Below are 18,610 nucleotides of genomic sequence, written 5' to 3' on the forward strand. Positions count from 1 at the left end.
CACGGCCAATGCGTGCTGGAACTAGGATTGACAGAGATTAACATTCACACCTGGATGAAAGGCCATGAATTTACCACACCACCCCTGTTCAGCCTCACTTCCATGTGGACCCTTCCCTCTGACTAGCTCATGGGAAAGTCAAATGCAGCATGTCCCAAACCAACATCAAGAGCTCAACACAGGGGACCCTCTGAAACCAATTCCTCCTCCAGTATTTCCTCTCCCAAGATCCTATTCAAAACCTACACAATCAACATAGAACACTCTGATTGTAGAAATCATTCCCCACCCACCAAGCAATTCTCTAGGAGATACCAATGGTGCCCATCTACCTGGAGTTGAGTCAGATCCCTCAGGTTAAGGTCTCAGTGCCAAAGGCCTACAATCTGTGTGCTTCTCTGGTGTCTGATTTCCATTTTATTTCCCTATTAATTCATTTTTACTGGTACAGTGAATTGAATGGTGGCCTTTAAAAAGATGTGTCCACATCTTATTTCACATTCACGGTGAAGGTGATCTCATTTGAAAAAGGGTCTTTGCAGATATAATAAAGGATCTCAGAATGAATGACCCTAGATTATCCAGATGAAGTTAAGTCAATGACAAATTTATATAAAAGACTTTCAGAGGAGAGACACTTGGAGGCCATCTGAGGATAGAAGCAGAATTGGAATGAAGCACCCACAATGCAGGGGAAACCTGTAGCCAGAAGCTGGTGGAGACAAAGACCTAGAACTATGAGAGTAAATTGTGTGGCTTTAAGCCACACTGTGTGTGGTAATTTGACATGGCTGACCAAGAAAACTCTTAAAATGGTATTGATGAAAGTGTTGGTCAGCCACACATATTGAGGGGAAGCATTTTTTTTATTTTACATATGTGGTAGTAGAGATTGAAAGGGGTGCTTCATGAATGAACTAAGTTCCCAGTCCATTTTATTTTTAATTTTGAGATGGGTTGTTGCTAAGTTGCCCAGGCTGTCCTGAAATGTGCAATTCTCCTGCCTCAGACTCCCAGGTTGCTAGGATTAAAGGTTGTGCAATTATGCATGGCAGCATTTGTTCTTTATTATTTATTTATTTATTTCATGTACCAGGAATTGAACCCAGGAGCACTTAATCATATCTCCGGCCCTCCTTTTTTTTTTTTTTTGTTGGTGGTGCTGGGGATTGAACCCAGGGCCTTGTGCATGCAAGGTGAGTACTCTACCAACTGAGTTATATCCTCAGCTCCACATCCCCATCCCTTTTCAATTTTTATTTTGAGACAGGGTCTCCCTCAGTTGCTCAGGGGTTGCTAAATTGCTGAGATTGATGATTGACTTTGAATTTGTGATCCTCCTGCCTCAGCCTCCAGTGTGCTGGGACTACAGGCATGTGCCATGGTACCCTGCTAGCATTTGTTCTAAATACAATATAAGAAGCTGTTCTCTCAAAAAATTAAACAATAAGATAACAAATAATCCAATCAACAAATGGGCCAAGGACCTGAACAGACACTTCTCAGAGGAGGACATACAATCAATCCACAAGCACATGAGAAAATGCTCACCATCTCTGGCAATCAGAGAAATGCAAATCAAAACCACCCTAAGATACCATTTCACTCCTGTAAGATTGGCAGCCATTATGAAGTCAAACAACAATAAGTGTTGGCGAGGATGTGGGGAAAAGGGCACACTTGTTCACTGCTGGTGGGACTGCATAATGGTGAGGCCAATTTGGAAAGCAGTATGGAGATTCCTGGGAAAGCTGGGAATGGATCCACCATTTGACCCAGCTATTGCCCTTCTTGGACTATTCCCTGAGGACCTTAAAAGAGCACACTATACGGATACGGCCACATCAATGATTATAGCAGCACAATTCACAATAGCTAGACTGTGGAACCAACCTAGATGCCCTTCAATAGATGAGTGGATAAAAAAATTGTGGCAGCTATACACAATGGAGTATTATGCAGCACTAAGAAACGACAAAATCATAGAATTTGCAGGGAAATGGATGGCATTAGAGCAGATTATGCTAAGTGAAGCTAGCCAAGCCCTAAAAAACAAATGTCAAATGTCTTCTTTGATATAAAGAGAGCCACTAAGAATAGAACAGGAAGGAAGAGCATGAGGAAAAGACTAACAGTAAACTAAGACAAATGGGGGGAGAGAAAGGAAGAGAGAAGGGAAAACATATGGAAATGGTAGGAGACCTTCAGTGATACACAAAATTATAAGAGGTTATGAGGGGCAAGGGGGTGGGGGGAAAAAAAGGGGAGAGAATTGAACAACAGCAGAGGAGGTAGAGAGGGAAGATGGGAGGGGAGGGGAGGGGAGGGGGGATAGTAGGGGATAGGAAAGGTAGCAGAATACAACAGTCACTAATATGCCATTATGTAAAAATGTGAGCATGTAACAGAAGTGAGTCTGTATTATGTATTTGGGGCGTTCAAAACCCAATTGAGTCGAATGTATGAAAGATGATATGTCTTGAGCTCTGTAATGTTTTGAACAATCAATAAAAAAAAAAAAAAAGCTGTTCTCACACCCTCCTGCTAGACTGTGAGACTCATTTTCCCCTCCTCTAGGAATTTCCTGTGTGGTGTCTTCTGCCTCCTTGATGTCTCCATGCCCAATATCTGCATATTCCCATCTTGCTCAGGATTCTCTAGTCTTTTGAACATAGGTTCCAAAATAACTTGAAAAGTAGTCATGTTTTAAAAGGTCATCTCCAGTGGGCATGCTGTCCCAGAAGGTCAACAGATGGCGTAGTTGAGCCCATAGCTGCTACCCCAGAGAAAGTCATGAACTGCACTAGAAAAAAGCAAAAGTGGAAAAACAAAAACCCAAAACAATTTTCCCCCTGCCCCACCAAAATGAAAAAAAAAAAACAAACAACTCACCTATTTGAAGAATAAATAAACAAACAAACAAACAAAGACAGCCTGGTGAGGTGGTGCACATCTGTAATACCAGAGGCTCAGGACTCTGAGGACCAAGGATCATGAGTTCAAGGTCAACCTCAACAATTTAGGGAGGACTTCCGCAACTCTGTCTCTAAATAATATATTAAAAAGGACTGGAGATGTAGCTCAAGTGCCTCTGAGTTCTATCCCCAGTACCAAACAAATAAAAAAACTACAATAAATTATGAATCACACTTGGTGGTAAATGCCTGTAATCCCAGCAACTCCAGAGGCTTAGGCAAGAGGATTACCACTGGAGGCCAGTCTCAACAACTGAGTGAGACCCTAAGCAATTTAGCAACAGCCTGTTTCAAAATTTTTTTTAGAGGGCTGGAGATATGCTTCAGGGGTTAAGTCCCTCTTGTTCCATCAATCCCTGGCACCTCAAATTAAATAAAGAAATAAATCCCCCCAAGAGTAGAAGAAAGAATGCAATAGTGTTATAGCTCAGAGGTTAATGATTAAGAAATTATGAAAATTTAATTTGTAAATATAAAATCTGGATCACTGAACAAGATGGGGATTGGTAACTAGCCTAAGAAAGAAAGGGAGGAAGAAGAAAAAGGAGAGAGCAAAAACACAAAATTAGAAATAATAAAGGGAAAATTTCATCATATGTAGAGTTAATATAAATAGACTTGAGACTGTTATGTATTATTTTAATAAATTTGAAAGCCCATGCACGCAAGATCTTCTATAAACACATGTATTAATAAAATTAGTATAGAAAAAAATATAAAGCCTAAAGAATATGAAAGAAAATGTTAAAATTCTCCTCAAAAACCCTAGTCTGATGTAATTTTACAGGCAACTCTCTAAATATTCAAATAATAGATATTTTGCTGCATTTTAAACTATTCAAAACAATACAGCAATAAAGGAACTATCTGAAAGCATTTTACAAAATCAACATGCCACTCCTCTGGGAACTTAATAAAGACAACTACAGACCAATTTTACTTGTAATTAGATATGAAAACATTTTAAAGTAAAAAAAAAAAGAAGCTGGGCGTGGGGCACTCACATCTGCCCTGCACACACACAGCTGCCTTCCCACCTCGGGCTCCCCTGGGCTCTCTTCAGTGAGTCCTCTCTTCCTCTTCTATCTAAGGACTCTAATCACATCATGAGGGTCCACACTCATGACCTGATCTAAACCTAATTACCTCCCAAACCCAGCCTCCAAATATGACCATATTACAGCTTCAACACATGAATTTTGACTAAACACATTCTGTTCTCAACAACATATTATTAAATAACAAACTATTTTAAATGATAAATTATCCTTATGAATTCCAAAAGGCCATCTCTGGTGAGTGTGATACCCTTGAAGATCAACAGATGGCGGTGTCGAGCCCACAGGAAATAGTTCTCTAAATCCAAGGCAGGATGAGTTTAATGCTAAAATGCAGCATTTCTGATAATATCAGGTGTAAGATGATGCCTGACATTACAAATATTATTGAACATTGTTCTAGAAATTTTTCCAAGTCACTCTTGGCAAGGACTGAATGAAAATTATAATTAGTAGGTGGCTGCAAAACTGTCCTTACTAGCCAGGTGTGGCAGTGCAGGCCTGAATCCCAGAGACTGGACACTCAGAAGGATGGCAAGTTTGAGGCCAGCCTCAAATACTTAGTGAGATCCTGCCTCAAAATAAAAAGGACCGGAGATGTCAGTTCCGTGGTAGAGCACCCCTGAGGTTAACCCCCAAGAACAGGAAACCAACCAACCAAACCAAACCCTCTGTCATTACTTACTGACCATATAATCTTAAAACAGAAACAGCTTAATGCAGGAGATATATTTTTTTTAATTGTTCTCCTTTTTCTTCTTGCTTGGTTTGGAGGATTGCACTCCCCTGTACTACAAAAGTCGCTTGAGAAACCTCTCCAGCAAGAATTACAACATACTTAAGAAGTCTGTGGGAGGCCATCCTTGCAGGTGATTTGAGTTACCTCCCTGGCTGGGTGACAGAAGCTTAGATACAGCTGTGTTAAAAGCCTTCCCCACCCTATCCCAGGTCCGAGGGCTTGTCCATGCAGAGGTGTGCCTAGCCACTGACCTGAAGACCCAATCATCGTCCTTGACCTTGGGATGCTGCCCCCCTTAACCTTCATTGGATGGGAATTTCCCTGGAATTTTTTGTTCCCCAATAAAAGCTCACTCCCTGGCATGCTCTCCCTCTCTCACTAGTCTCTTCTGTAAACCTCGCCACTGCATTAGATGGCTGAAGGTGGGAGCTAGGAGAAGCCATCTCGGAGCTGATATTAAAGGTAATGAGAGTCTGTCTCCTTAATTTAAAACTCACTAGCAATTTCTTATGAACCAAACCTTCTTTCATGAAGCCTGTGCTGGTCGCGTGGCAGAGAAGTCCATTGCCATTTGACCACAATCTACGTACCAAATGAGAGACCCTATGCCTGGAAAAGAAATCTATTAGTGCAATCTGAAAAATATATTGAAATATATTGAAGATATTCAGATAAACAAAGGATCATAGAAGGAAGAGGTGACTCTGCAAGCATGTCCTGGGCCAATGAGGCACACACTTTAGCCACATACTGTGGGGGTTCCCTCCATAGCCCCAACGCCCGCCTACACAATGTAACATCCCCTTTGGGATCCTTGGGTGTCAAGGCACCATAACCCACTCCTACAGCATTCCCTGAATATGAATTCCCAATAGCAGGGGTTGTGCAGGCCTCAATCCATTCCATTTGTTGAGGCAGATCCCATTCCTCCTTGTCCCTTTAGGTTATTCTGTTATTCATCCAGAGCTCAGTAAAGCAAGGTGTGTGGGAAAAGGTAGTGACACTGACAGATACAGAAAACATCTTCTTATTTCCTTCCTCAAGTGGTTCAGGGCCACTCCCATGGTATCCTGCTTCTTGCTTTCTTTTTTTTTCTTTTAATATTTTTTTAGTTGTAGATGGACACGATACATTTGTTTACTTATTTATTTATTTTTATGTGGTGCTGAGGATTGAACCCACTCTGCCACTGACTCACAATCCCAGCCCTCATTTTTTTTTCCTTTTTAAAATTTTCATCATTTTGGTGGTACTGGGATTGAACCCAGTGGGCCTATACCACTGAGCTACATCCCCAGCCCGTTTTTATTTTTTATCTTGACACACATCTCTCTAAGTTGCTTAGGGCCTCTCTAATTTGCTGAGGCTGGCCTCTAACTTGCTATCTTCCTGCCTCAGCCTCCTGCATCTCTGGGATTACACAGATGCACCACTGTGCCCAACACTTGTGTATTTCTTGTTAAATCCAACTCAGGGTCATCCCTTATATTTTGTACATGAATACAAACATCACTCAGTATGGAATAATTTGCATATATGGTGAGCTGAGCTCTCTCTAAAACACCTTATATATTTAGTTGTTGTTTTTTTTCCATGTGGAATGTAGAGAAATCAGATTGGGAATACAGGAAAGAGTTTGGATTTTCTAATTTCAAAGATCAACTTTTTTTTATTGCTTGTCAAGAAAACTGAAAAAGCTCCATCCAGTTTTCTGCTGTCCCTAAGAGACTGTCAATCTTCCCACCTCATCAGTGTGACTCTACAGTGTAGCTAATTTTTTTTTTGGGGGGGGAGTACCAGGAATTGAACTCAGGGGTACTCAGCCACTGAGCCACATCCCCATGCCTATTTTGTATTTATTTAATGAGAGGGTCTCACTGAGTTGCTTACAGCCTCACTTTTGCTGAGGCTGGCTTTGAACTCACGATACTCCAGTCTCCAGTCTCAGAGCCACTCTGATTACAGACATGGGCTGCCATGCCTGGCCAAGGTAACTGGTTTTAAAGAGAATGAAAAGGGCTGTTTTATCTTAAACTTGGGGGCCCGGAGACAACTTCCTGGTGGAGGCAACAGCTGAGAAGTGGAAAGAATTCCCAGATGAGGATAGGAAGAAGGGCTTTGCAAATGTGGGACCCAAGGAGAACAGGTAGAGGGAAGGACATAGTTCACTCAGAATTGCTAGTCCAGAGTGTTTCGGGGGGACATGGAATGAAAGATGGGAGAAATTGCTTAGTGTCTTTAGAAATCTCTCTTGCCTTGTAGCACAAACCTGCAATGCCAACTACTTGGCGGAGGTTGAGGCAGGAGGATTGCAAGTCAGAACCCAGCCTGGACAATTTAGGGAGACCTTGTCCCCAAATATAAGGGGCTAGAGATGTAGCTCAGGGCTGGAGTGCCCCTGGCCTCACCCCTTGCCTGGACTTAATTTTGAAACTTGCTTTAACTGTCTCTTGAACATATACACCTTTTAAAATTCAAATTTCCTGAATTAGAACACAAATTCTAGAATAACAGAGTGTAACACTTGCCTTTCTTTCCAGCACAGTCTTAGTCTGAAGAGACCTACTGTAGGGCAGCCATACCCAAATTTGGAATTAGATTACAAACAGATTACAATTAGAATTCATTAGTCTTCTGCCCCTGGTGCACCTAGGCTGTGCTCTGAACACAGAGGCCTTCACTTTTTTTATTTTTTTATACTGGGGGGTGGAACCCAGAGAGGCATAACCACTGAGCCATATCCCCAGCCCTTTTTAAAATATTTCCTTTAGAAATAGGGTCTCACTGAATTACTTAGGGCCTCTCTAAACTGCTGAGGCTGGCTTTGAGCTCAAAATCCTCCTGCCTCAGCCTCTTAGCTGCTGGGATTACAAGCATGCACCACTGTGCCCAACCCAGAGGCCTCCACTTATAAGGCTCTAGGCCTGGGGATAGAGTGTAGGAATAAAGAAGAGGATTTGTTGAGCAGACCCCAACCCCCTTCACCTTAAGGGACCTAGCACATTTTTGCTAGGGGACTTAGGAGTTTGGCATCAGGTAATTGCATGTTAATTTCTCAACAATTTGCTAGCAAAGCTCAAAATGTTTCAATAGATTGATTCCACATGTTCTCAGGGACAACTGAATTGTGTTTCACCTTAGAGAGGTGTAAAAAGGAGCTTGCTGTCAGCACCATCTAGGTCATTGTCTCAGCACTGCCAATACCAGCAGCTTTTGTTGATACTGGGGAAAGGAAGGTTTCTATTGGTTTCAAGAGAGAAATCCCTACCAAACTCTGGTTTCAAAAAGGTATGCAAAATTCAAAAGAGCCTGTTCTGCAGTGGTTAGGAATAATCACACTGTGAGCAGGTACTAAATTCCAGCAAAGACAGCATCATGGATAAGATTATATTAATGCTTTTGATTTCATTGCCTCATAGCTTCCTTTGTGGTTCAGTGTTGAGTCTGTCTGTTTTACACTTGTTTTATAAGAGTTTTAAGCCCAAGGAATGTAAATTTCCATCAAGCTTGGTAAACACTGGAGGATCGCATCAGCAGCTAGTAATCCCATCAGCAGGTCTGAAGGGTATAGATCAGTGGTAGAGTATCTGCCTACATGTATGAGGCCTGGATCTAATCCCCAGCACTGAGGGGGGGAAGGGGAGAGGGAGAGGGAGGGGGAGGGGGAGAGGGAGAGAGAGGGAGAGAGGGGGAGAGAGGGGGAGAGAGGGAGAGAGAGAGAGAGAGAGAGAGAGAGAGAGAGAGAGAGAGAGAGAGAGAGAGAGAGAGAGAGAGAGAGAGATCTTCACTATTCAGAAACAAAATATGTATCCCCAAGGCATGTCCTAGTGACCCATCTCCTACAGCCACACCCCATCTGCCTCCAGTTACCATGGTTAATCCGCATTAGGGGATTGATTCACTGATTGGCTTAAGCCTTTCCTAAACCAACCATTTTTCTGCTGAACCTTCTTATGTTGTCTCACACATGAGCTTTTGGGGGACCCTCACATCCAAACTATAACAGCATTTCTCTCTTACTTGACAGGCCTGATATTTTTCTTCTCTGGTTACTTATTGGTTCCCTGTTTTCCACCCTCTTCATGGATCTCTCTTCCTCTCAGTTCCGCCAGCCCTTCCCTCATCAGTAGCTCACATTTCTGATCTGGATGTTGTTATTAAGCAATTTGGAATTCCTAAAACAGTCCTGCTTTCACTGCTGTGGTATCACAGAAATTTCATTATTTGATGTGTATGGAGTTATAATCATAAAAAGACAATTTCCTGGGTGATTTATTGTAATGGGGGCAGGAGCAAGGTTGTTTACCATTTTAAGAGTCCAGTCCTGGGAATGGATTAAAACTTCTGGGAGAATTTATGGCCAAACCTCAAGGGACACTAATTCAGCCAGGACAATGTTCTACTTGGATAAATACTGATGTCTTCTGACCACCTGGGTTGAACTTCCTCTGTTCTGCCCACAGTAAGAAATCACCATATGTGTCAGCCCCTTGTCAGTACTTACAATTATCTCATCTTTGTCTTGTATTTGATTGGGGTGTTGCAGGTCATTGACAGGTATTCTTATTCTAACCTTTTCACAAAATGCATTGGAAGTCTCTTACCAGGTTATGGGTAGGTAAATGTCAGCTGTTGATTTTATGGAATGAGCACTGTGCTGGTTGTGAGAAGTCTTGGGTCTGGTTTCAGCTCCTTCTTTAATAGCGTGAGAGACCTTGGGCAGACCCTTTTCTCCTCAGCCTCAGTTTCCTTATCTCCCATACTAGGGGGTTGGACCAAGTGCTCCTTCACTGTCAACCATCACTCACAATCCACAAAGACACACCAGAACTGGGCTCTACAAATGTGCTCAGGCTCTTTCTTTCCTTCCTCAGGGGTCTATGAACTCTGGGAGAAAGGCAGAGATGGGTGTTATTTTCTTTGATGCTGTGTTTCCTCAACTCTTTTATTTTTATTTTTTTAGTTGTTGATAGATCTTTATTTATTTATACATGGTGCTCAGAATCTAACCCAGTGCCTCACACATGCCAGGCATGTGCTCTACCACTGAACCACAGCCACAGCCCCTTCTCAGCTCTTAAATTTGAAGGAACTCTCCACCCTCTACCCTTCTTTCTTTCAGACTGAGCGAATGAAGAGTGCCTGAGAGGCAGACAGTCACATTCCCTAAGATGGAGAAGACAGATGGAAGGCAGGAGGCTTACTATTCCCTTGTTTAAAGGGACACTTGGGTTGGAATGGGATAGTTACCATAAATCCTGGAAATAGCCTATGAGAGGCCTGTAGGAGACATTCCCTAAACAGGCAGTGTAGGGAAGCCCAGATCATGTATTTCAGGTGTGAACTACAGAAGAATAGAGAATGAAAATGAAATCATAAAATACAAAATATTGGACCTGTGTAATTTTCAGAGCATCTTCTCATCTCATTCAAGCATCAGGAAGGGAGCAGGGTACCCTCCTTCATTACCTTTGTTTTATAGATGAGGAATTTGAAGTCAAGAGGCATGTGGCGAAAGTGTCTCCATTCACAGCTTTGTGACTCTACAAGTCATTTAATGTCTCTGAGCCTCAGTCCCCTTGTAGGTAAGATAGCTTTGCCACTTACTAAACCACTAAAATTTTTGTGATTTAAAGCCAGTTATTATTTGTCAGAAGATTCTTTGGGTTGGCAGGCTTGTTATCCTGATCTGAGCTGCCTAGGTGCATTCACATGGTGTTCTGGGTAGCTTGGCTGGGTTGGACAGTTTGGAATGGCCTCATTCACACGTCTGATGGTTGAGAATGTCACCTGGGCTGTCAGTGATGGTTGGTGTTGGCCGACTTACTCAACTGTTGCTCATCATCCAGGAAGCTAGCTGGGGCCCATTCACACATGGTGGCAGAAATGTTCAAACACAACAAGAAGAGACAAATCTCAATGTACAACCAATGCTCATCTCTGCGTATGCCACATTTGCCATTGCCCTCATGGACAATGCCAGTCACAGTCCCACCCTGTGGTCAGGGTAGTTGTTGGGTACCAAGGCTGGGGTAATATTGTGGCTATTTCTGAAAACTGTCTATCATACCCCCTCTATAAACAAGTATGAATATTATTTCCTAGGATTGGTAAAGAACTGAATGTGATAATGCATGTAAAGTTGTTGAATAACAACTATCAAGCACAGTGGATGTCTTGATAAATATTTCCCTCTTCCCCTCCCAAGAAACTTGCTGAAGGTCATAGTCTAGACCCTGATCTTCTGACTTTGGATGAAATTCTTTTTCCAGATCACCCAGTGTTAGAAATAGGAAAGCCTGGAATCCCCAATGCATCACATGGCCCTTTTTGGCCCAGGACCTAGGGAGCAGACATCAGCTGCAGCCCTGCCTCTTGCCTTTTTCCAGATGCATTGCCATATATTTCAAGGGCCTACCTTTCTCCCCAGAGAGCTGTCTTTGCAGTGCATCACTGGAAGTGGTTCCCACAGAGCACCAGCTAATACCTTAGTGCCTGGGGCCTGTCGTCCTGCCACCTGGCCTCATTGTTCCCTGCTCTGCATCCTCAGCATCACCCATCTCCACAGATTACCCACAGCAGCTCCCAAGAGGCGCCCCTCCCTGCAAGCACAGCGTCTCAGAGTGAAGGCCAAGCAGGAAAGCCTCCCTGGCTGCCTTGGCCTTTTGAAGAGGCTGACTTAATTCCCGTTCTTTCTGGCTTTATTTTTAGCCATTTTTCTCTCCTGTTTCTGTTTTTCCCATTTCCTCCAGACACTGATGACAGACTTTTGAATGTTTCTTTCTCACTTTCAGTGCCTCTAATTGGTTTAGACACCTGCTGAACTTTCTTTTGTCCCTCCAGATGATTCTGTGGCACTCCCTCTTTACCTTGTCCCTTCCCAGCCCTCTTCCTCTGCCTGTGTGTGACTCTGAGGCTTGGCTTTATTTTCAGAAAAAGACAGTTCCTGGTAGCTTCGAGCCTCCTGTATCTTACATTTTTCTTTTGCCAAAACTCATTTTTCCTTTTTCTCCAGAATTATTTTCTTGGGCTCTCATTCCCTCCTGAGGCTGTAGTCCTCACAGAGTTAGGGAGAGAACCTTTAGCAAATTCCTCCCCCACCTGTTCAGAGCCAAGCCCCCCGCCCTGCCACTCCACCACCTTTAGGATGCTCATTGAGTACCTACTCTGTGCCATGAGCCTTAATAGTGCGACAATTCTAAGAATTATTATCTTCTCTTTATATATGGAGAAATTGAGGCATAGAGAAAAGAAAAAATTTGCCTAGAGCCTCACAGGTAGGAGACAACTAGAATTCAAATCCAGCCAGCTAGCTGTGCTTGGCTTATCTGATCCAATTGTCATTTTGAGTACAGACAGTTCTCCTAATTAATTCTTGTCCTGGCCCCATGCCTGGAATTGTGAGCTCCTGCATACCTGTCACCAGGTAGAATTAACAGGAGTGGAGCATGTGGTGAGGCTGGGTCTTCCTGCCTATCAGCTCAAGCTCCATCATGGAGATCCAACATTCTGCCTGCACTGGGAAAAAGAAAAGAGCTGAAGAGTGGCATGTGGCAGCCAGGGCAGCGTGATGGATCATGAGTGACACTCTGTGTGTGTGAGTGCGCGCACACGTACATGCATACACACGCATGCATGCACATGAGGATGGGTTTAAGAAAGTGCCTATTAAACCTCTCATCCATGATAACTGCTTACTCTCTGACTCCTTTGGTTCCCCTTGCCTCCCTGTGGAAGATTCTGCCTCTGAACCTGCTGTTTCTTACTTGATGCTATTATTGCATTTGTGTTCTGAACCTGCTCCCAGAGGCCTCTGGGCAAATCAGTGCATTTCTACTGAACAGAGGCAATAAGGGTAAATAATGCAGACTCTCCTTTAGGAGAGGTCTTTGCTTTCTGGGTCATAAATCTGTTTTCCACTTAACTTGAGACAAATGTCTCCTCTCTGATTTGTCCTGTCCTTGTACTCCAGGAGGCTTTTGAGTGAATCAAAGGACTTAAGAATATAGCTGAGTGTAATTGGAATCATTGCTCTCATTTACTGAAGCAGCCTGCTGCTTTGGGGTGGAAGGGAGATGTAATTGGTATAAGAAAAACTATGTGAGTGAATGGGAAGTGATAGGGAGTTTGGGGGAAATGCTAGAAGAGTGTTTTCTCCTTTTCTATCTGGAGGCCAGATACCTGCTACAGAAGTTCTAAAACCCAATAGGAAGCATGGTGTAGATCAGCAGCAACACAATCCTGTTCCCTACCATGCTATGCTTGTGATATAGTTGCCCACAGGCCTGTGGCTCTGCTCAGTAATGATGGCTGGCAGGCTCTGTTGTGTCCATGTTCACGAGTTCAGTCTTCATATGTCTAGTTGGCTTTGTCTCATTTTTTGGAGGCAACTATACTTCCCTAAGCACAGAGAGCCACCTGGCCCACATGTGGCATTAGCCAGAAGAAGCAGGTATCAGGCAGGCACATGGGAAGAGCTCAGCCCTAATCTGTCATCATCCTCAGGGAAAATCAAGCCCCAGTGTGCCCCAGGTAGCACCATCATTTGTACCTTTTTTCATCTTGTCCCTTTCCCTCCATTACCTTTAGTTTCTCTGACCTTGACCACATCAGCAGTCTCCCAGCTGGTCCCTGGTTTTATCCTTCTTCCAGTTCTCTGAGAGGGCTGGGGGTATTACTCAGGGGCAGAGTACTTTTCCAGCATGCACAAGGTCATAGGTTCAACTCCTAGCAGCACAGAATAATAACAGTCCTCTGCAAGATGCTCCTTTTGAAATCACACTTGACTTAGTCTCCTCCTTGTTTAATCTTTTCTTGGAATGCTGGGGAATGAATCCTAGGCCTCATGCATGCTGAGCTGGCACTCTACTACTGAGCTAAGTCCAGCCCCCCACTCCCTTGTTTAAAACCCTTATTGACTCCTGTTACCTAGAGAATAAGATCAAAACTTATTGGCATGTATGTAGGTTCCTCCATGACCTGGCGCTTGCTTCCCTTTCCAATTTTTTTTTCTGCTCCTTGTTCTTCTCTTCCACACTTTAGGTTTTGGCCATGTGAGCTGCATTTACAGAGCCCTGGCACACAATGCAATTCCATGTCTCATGTCTTTGCACATTCTGGTGTCTATTTAGAATATCTGTCCTGGCTATCTATTGGATGATAACAACCCCCGCCCCCCGAAACTTGGTGGTTTACCCCCATAATTTAATATTGATGCAGATTCAACTGAGTGCTCCTCACTTGGGGCCCTTCCTGTAGTTGAAGTTGGATGACAGCTAGTGACTTTTATTTATGTGTGTTTATTTATTTAGCAGTACTGGAGACTGAACCCAGTCACACTTTATCACTGATATTTAGCCTCAGCCCTCTTTACACTTTTATTTTGAGATGGGGGTCTTGCTGAGTTGCTGAGGTTTGAACTTGCAGTCCTCCCGCCTCAGCCTCCTGAATCACTGGGATTACAAGCCTGTGCCATCTGTGCCCAGCTGAGTTGGTGACTGTTTTTCTCCTGCCTAGCTCCTGGGCTAGGATGGCTGGAATCGTTGAGAGCTGGTGAGACATTACTCTTCCTTTCTCTGCAGGACCTTTCTCCCTCTGTGGGCTTCCTCACCAAAAAGCAGCTTAAGGGAAGTTGGACTTACATGGCAGCCAACTTCCCACCAACTGGGCATCCTAAGAGACCCACCATAGAATTCTCTCAGCATCATTTCTGCCATATTCTTTTGGTCAAAGCAGTCACAGATCAGCCCAGATCCAAAGGCATGGAGAAACAGACTCCACCTCTCAATGTGGAATTTGCTTGCTTGTCTAAAGAGGGTAGGAATTGATGGTACCATCTGGAGATAACTGGTATAATATCTTTCAGCCTCCAATTCTCCTGATAAATTCCAGTTTGTTCATTTAACACCCAGTCCTATGTCACTTTTGTGATTTCTACTCTCTCACCAAGGCAAAATTAGCTTCCATGTTTAAGAAAATCGTTTTTAGAGAAACTGGAAAAATAAGTCAGAGAAGACTGTACCTTGAGTCTGATTTGGCACCCCTTACCCTCCTATACCGCACGTGTGGCAGTACTCCTACAGGATCACATCAATCCCTAGAGGGCAGGGCAGCTATACCTGACTCATCCTCATGCTCTTGAGACCTAGCTTAGCAACTGACCCATGGGAGCTGAATAAATCGTGGCTGAGGGAAGTCAATTGAATTACTGCTGCTTTGTTGCTATGCTGCTTTTTCCACCCAGGGGCCCCCTCCCCTTAGAGCCAAGGAATCGATCACAAAGAACTTGTGGACCCAGAATATGCAACAGTGAATCATACGAGTTGATTTCCATCCTGGAGCCTCAGTTCTCAATATTTTGGTCTTCCACAAAGATAATCACTACTGAGCAAGTATCAGGTGTTTATTATGTGCTAGGCATTGTGTCAGGCACCTAATATTCATTATTAATTAATTAGGTCTCATAATAATGCTATATTACCTATTATTTTTCCCTTTTTACAGATGATGAGATGCAGCAAGGCTAGGAGTAGAGAAATAGATGGAGCTCCAGAATCTGTATTCTGAACTTCTTTTGAGCTCAGCATTTTCAGAATATGCTCAGCAGAATGTCAGAGGTAATAGTATCACATGAGGAATGCTGAAAGAACCCGGTTCTTCTGACCGGAAGAAGAGGATGCCTGGAGACAAGTTGCTAGGGACTCCAACAGTTGAAGGACTGACTTGTTCTTAGTGGCCTCTGAGGGAGCCAGTAGGTCGATGCTGCAAGGAGCCCAATGGCACCTTGGTGTAAAGTTCCCCATAGCATCCCCCATAGTTCAGGCTGCCTTAAAAGCCACAGGATCCACAGAGTCCATATCTCTTGGAAAACATTGGCCCTGTGTCCCTTTTGACATTTGTTGGCCCTTCTCCCTCCCTGCCTTTTTTCCAACCTATGAAAAATGTATTCCCTTACAGGGCATGGTGTTTGAAAGTGGAATTCAGCTACGCATGATCACTTGTTAAGCACTAGGCAATTTTCAGGGGGAAAGAGCATTAGCTATGCAGGCTCACTTGTTGCAGTTCTCTCTGATCTTCTTGTAACTGGAGGCTCAGGCATGGGAGGAAGCTTCAATAATGTAGAGGGCGTAACTCCTTGATACCTCCAGTGTAGCAAGATTTACTAGTTCCCATTTGAGTAATGCAAGTTTCTTATTTATGCTGAGCAAATTGTGTATCTCATCTTTCTAAACCTTCCATATCCATAATTGCCAATTAGTCCCCCTGATGTGCCAGTTCCTGGCCACTTCATTCCAATGGTTACATGACTCCAACTGGGAAAAAAAGTATGAGATAATGTTGTTTCTCTGGTCTACAGGCAGATTCCACAGCAACATCTGAGATGACATACTGCAAATTAAAAATCATTCCCTCTACCTGTTCCCTTGCAGGCACTGGCTAAATACACATTGCTTTAATAAGATGGTTTCCCAGTACAGCCAAAAGGACTGTGAGCTTCTCAGCACAATTTAGAGGCAAGAACATTTGGGAGAAATCTCATGTGACATTGTCAAGTTGAAATCACAGATATTAACTTTTATCACTGTAAATTTTGTTAACTTTTCTCCTCCTCCTCCCCCTCCCCCACCTCCTTCTTCTTCCTCTCAGCCAAAGACCAGATCTCTCGGGGGAATGAAGAGAAAGACCCTCCAAGGAGCCACCCGTTCTCTGTGGAGACCCCATATGGCTTTCACTTGGACCTGGACTTCCTCAAGTATGTAGATGACATTGAGAAAGGGAACACCATCAAAAGGATTCCTATCCACAGAAGAGCCAAGCAGGCCAAGTTTAGCACGTTGCCCCGCAATTTCAGCCTTCCCGACAGTGGGGCTCGCCCCCATGTTACTATCCCCCAGCAAAACTGGTCTCCCGCAGTGCCAAGGAAGGTGTCACCCAGGACCCAGGAGCAAACCCAGTCACTGCTGCTAGGTGATCCTCCCCATGTCTCAGCCAGTGGGAGCCAGGTGAGCTATCATAGGAAGGCCCTATTGGCGGAGGCCTCCAGGCAGCTGGAGGCTGCTGCTCCAGAGGAAGCCCAGCTCACTTCTGGGAGTGGGCGGCCCCAGCTTTTGAGAGCATCCAGCATGCCAGCCACGCTGCCACAAAACAGGGCCTTGGAGGAGCCAAACCTAAGCTCGGGTCTTCCAGCACCTCCTGCCTTCCCTCCTCTGCAGGGGGACGGCAGCATCTGGGATGGCACCTTTGGCCCAGCGGAAGGATTTGCAGGTTTTCACAGCTCCAGCCCTCGAGCATCAGCCCAACTGACAGTCCGCGATTTGGGAGACCTGGTGGCAGGGCTCCCAGAGCTGGTCCAGGAGGGGGCTGAGCCTGCAGAGGGGGAAGTGAAGGCTCCAAATCACCTGTTTCTCCCAGGGCCTCCTCCTGCAGTCCAGAATGCACTCCTAGAGGATGTGGAAGGGGAACACCAAACCAGAGAAGCAGAGGGGGTTCTCACCCCTGGATCCTCAACACCCAGCCCCCCACCTCTGCCATCTCCCATCCCTGAGCATGAGCTCCCTCTGGAGGAAATCGAGCTCAACATCAGTGAGATCCCACCCCCGCCCATAGAGTTGGATGTGAGAAGCATCGGCATCCGGGTAACTGAGGAAAGCCTGGGCCTTGCCCTGGTGGACCCCAACAGCATCTCCACCCTGAAGGAGCAGGTCTCAGCCCTTGAGGGTGAATTGTCTGGCAGAACCAAGGAACTGACCCAGGTCCGAGCTGCCCTTCAGAAGCAGGAAGAGGAAATCAAGATGCGGGAGCGGAGGATTCGAGAGCTGGAGTGCACTGTAGCCCAGTTGCAAGAAAAGCTTAGCCAAGAGACGTCCAGAGATGCCCAGGGCCAGGCTGATGCCATGGTGAACACTGACCCTCCCCATGGGCTCTTCCCAGGGGAGTCATGTGACAAGAGCATCGGGGTCAACCTTCTGAGCATCACAGGCTCTGAAAGCTGGGGGGCCGGGGGAGAGGAGAATGGCTTCCTATGGGGGCAAAATGGTCACACTGGAGCGGGTCAGAGACTGGCAGAGCCTGTGCTACCGCCCCAGCTCTCACTGCCACAGGGACCCGAGAAGGTCCTTGCCTCCCCTTTACATTGCTGCCTCCCCACTGAACTCAGGATTGAAGAAGCAGGCTCTGAGCACGAGGGAGGCCTGCAGGCAGGAGGCGAGAGCCTGGCCAGGGCAGCACAAGGTTCTTCTTGGAGTAGTGACAGAGAGGCTGCCCCAGGGGTCAGGGAGGAGCTCCCTGGGAAGGAGCACCCTGGAAGGCCCTCAAGCTCTCCAACAGATGCCACCATTGGGCAATATGTGAAAAAGATCCAGGAGCTCCTGCAGGAGCAGTGGAGCTGCCTGGAGCATGGGTACCCGGAGCTGGCCAGAGCCATCAAGCAGCCTGCCTCCAAGCTCAGCAGCATCCAGAGCCAGCTGCTCAGCTCCCTCAACCAGCTGCTGTCTGCCTACTCAGCCCAGGCTCCCCCACAGGAGCCTGCAGCCCCGCCCTCCTCCCCTCCAACTGGTAAATACTGGTGCCCAAGGCAGGGAACCTTTTCTCCTTTATATGACAAATCCAAGGGAAAAGGGGTTTGGGTTACATGAGTAGATTTCTAAAAAGATTTGAGCACCTCCAGGAGCCTAGTGGAATAAAAAGTGACCTGTGTAACCATGGGGGCCGCACCTCTACTCTCCTTGTGTAGGTGTGAGTCTGACTGCAGGGCCACCACATACAGCTGTACAGATAGTGTCAGCCACAAAGATGCCAGCCAGGGAGGGCAAATAGGAGCTGAAATCCAACCCAGGCTC

The 18,610-nt window shown here is 45.1% G+C and overlaps 1 protein-coding gene across 1 annotated transcript in view; it reads left to right on the forward strand.

Moving 5' to 3' along the window:
* LOC144368566 (KN motif and ankyrin repeat domain-containing protein 4-like) overlaps positions 1 to 18,610 on the forward strand; it is an 85,133-nt gene that overhangs the window by 43,605 nt on the left and 22,918 nt on the right. The window contains 1 exon segment of the mRNA XM_078027762.1: positions 16,419 to 18,326. Coding sequence (XP_077883888.1) covers positions 16,419 to 18,326 — 1,908 coding nt within the window.

This window comes from Ictidomys tridecemlineatus, chromosome 11 (genome assembly GCF_052094955.1).
Source record: "Ictidomys tridecemlineatus isolate mIctTri1 chromosome 11, mIctTri1.hap1, whole genome shotgun sequence".
Taxonomy (NCBI): Eukaryota; Metazoa; Chordata; class Mammalia; order Rodentia; family Sciuridae; genus Ictidomys; species Ictidomys tridecemlineatus.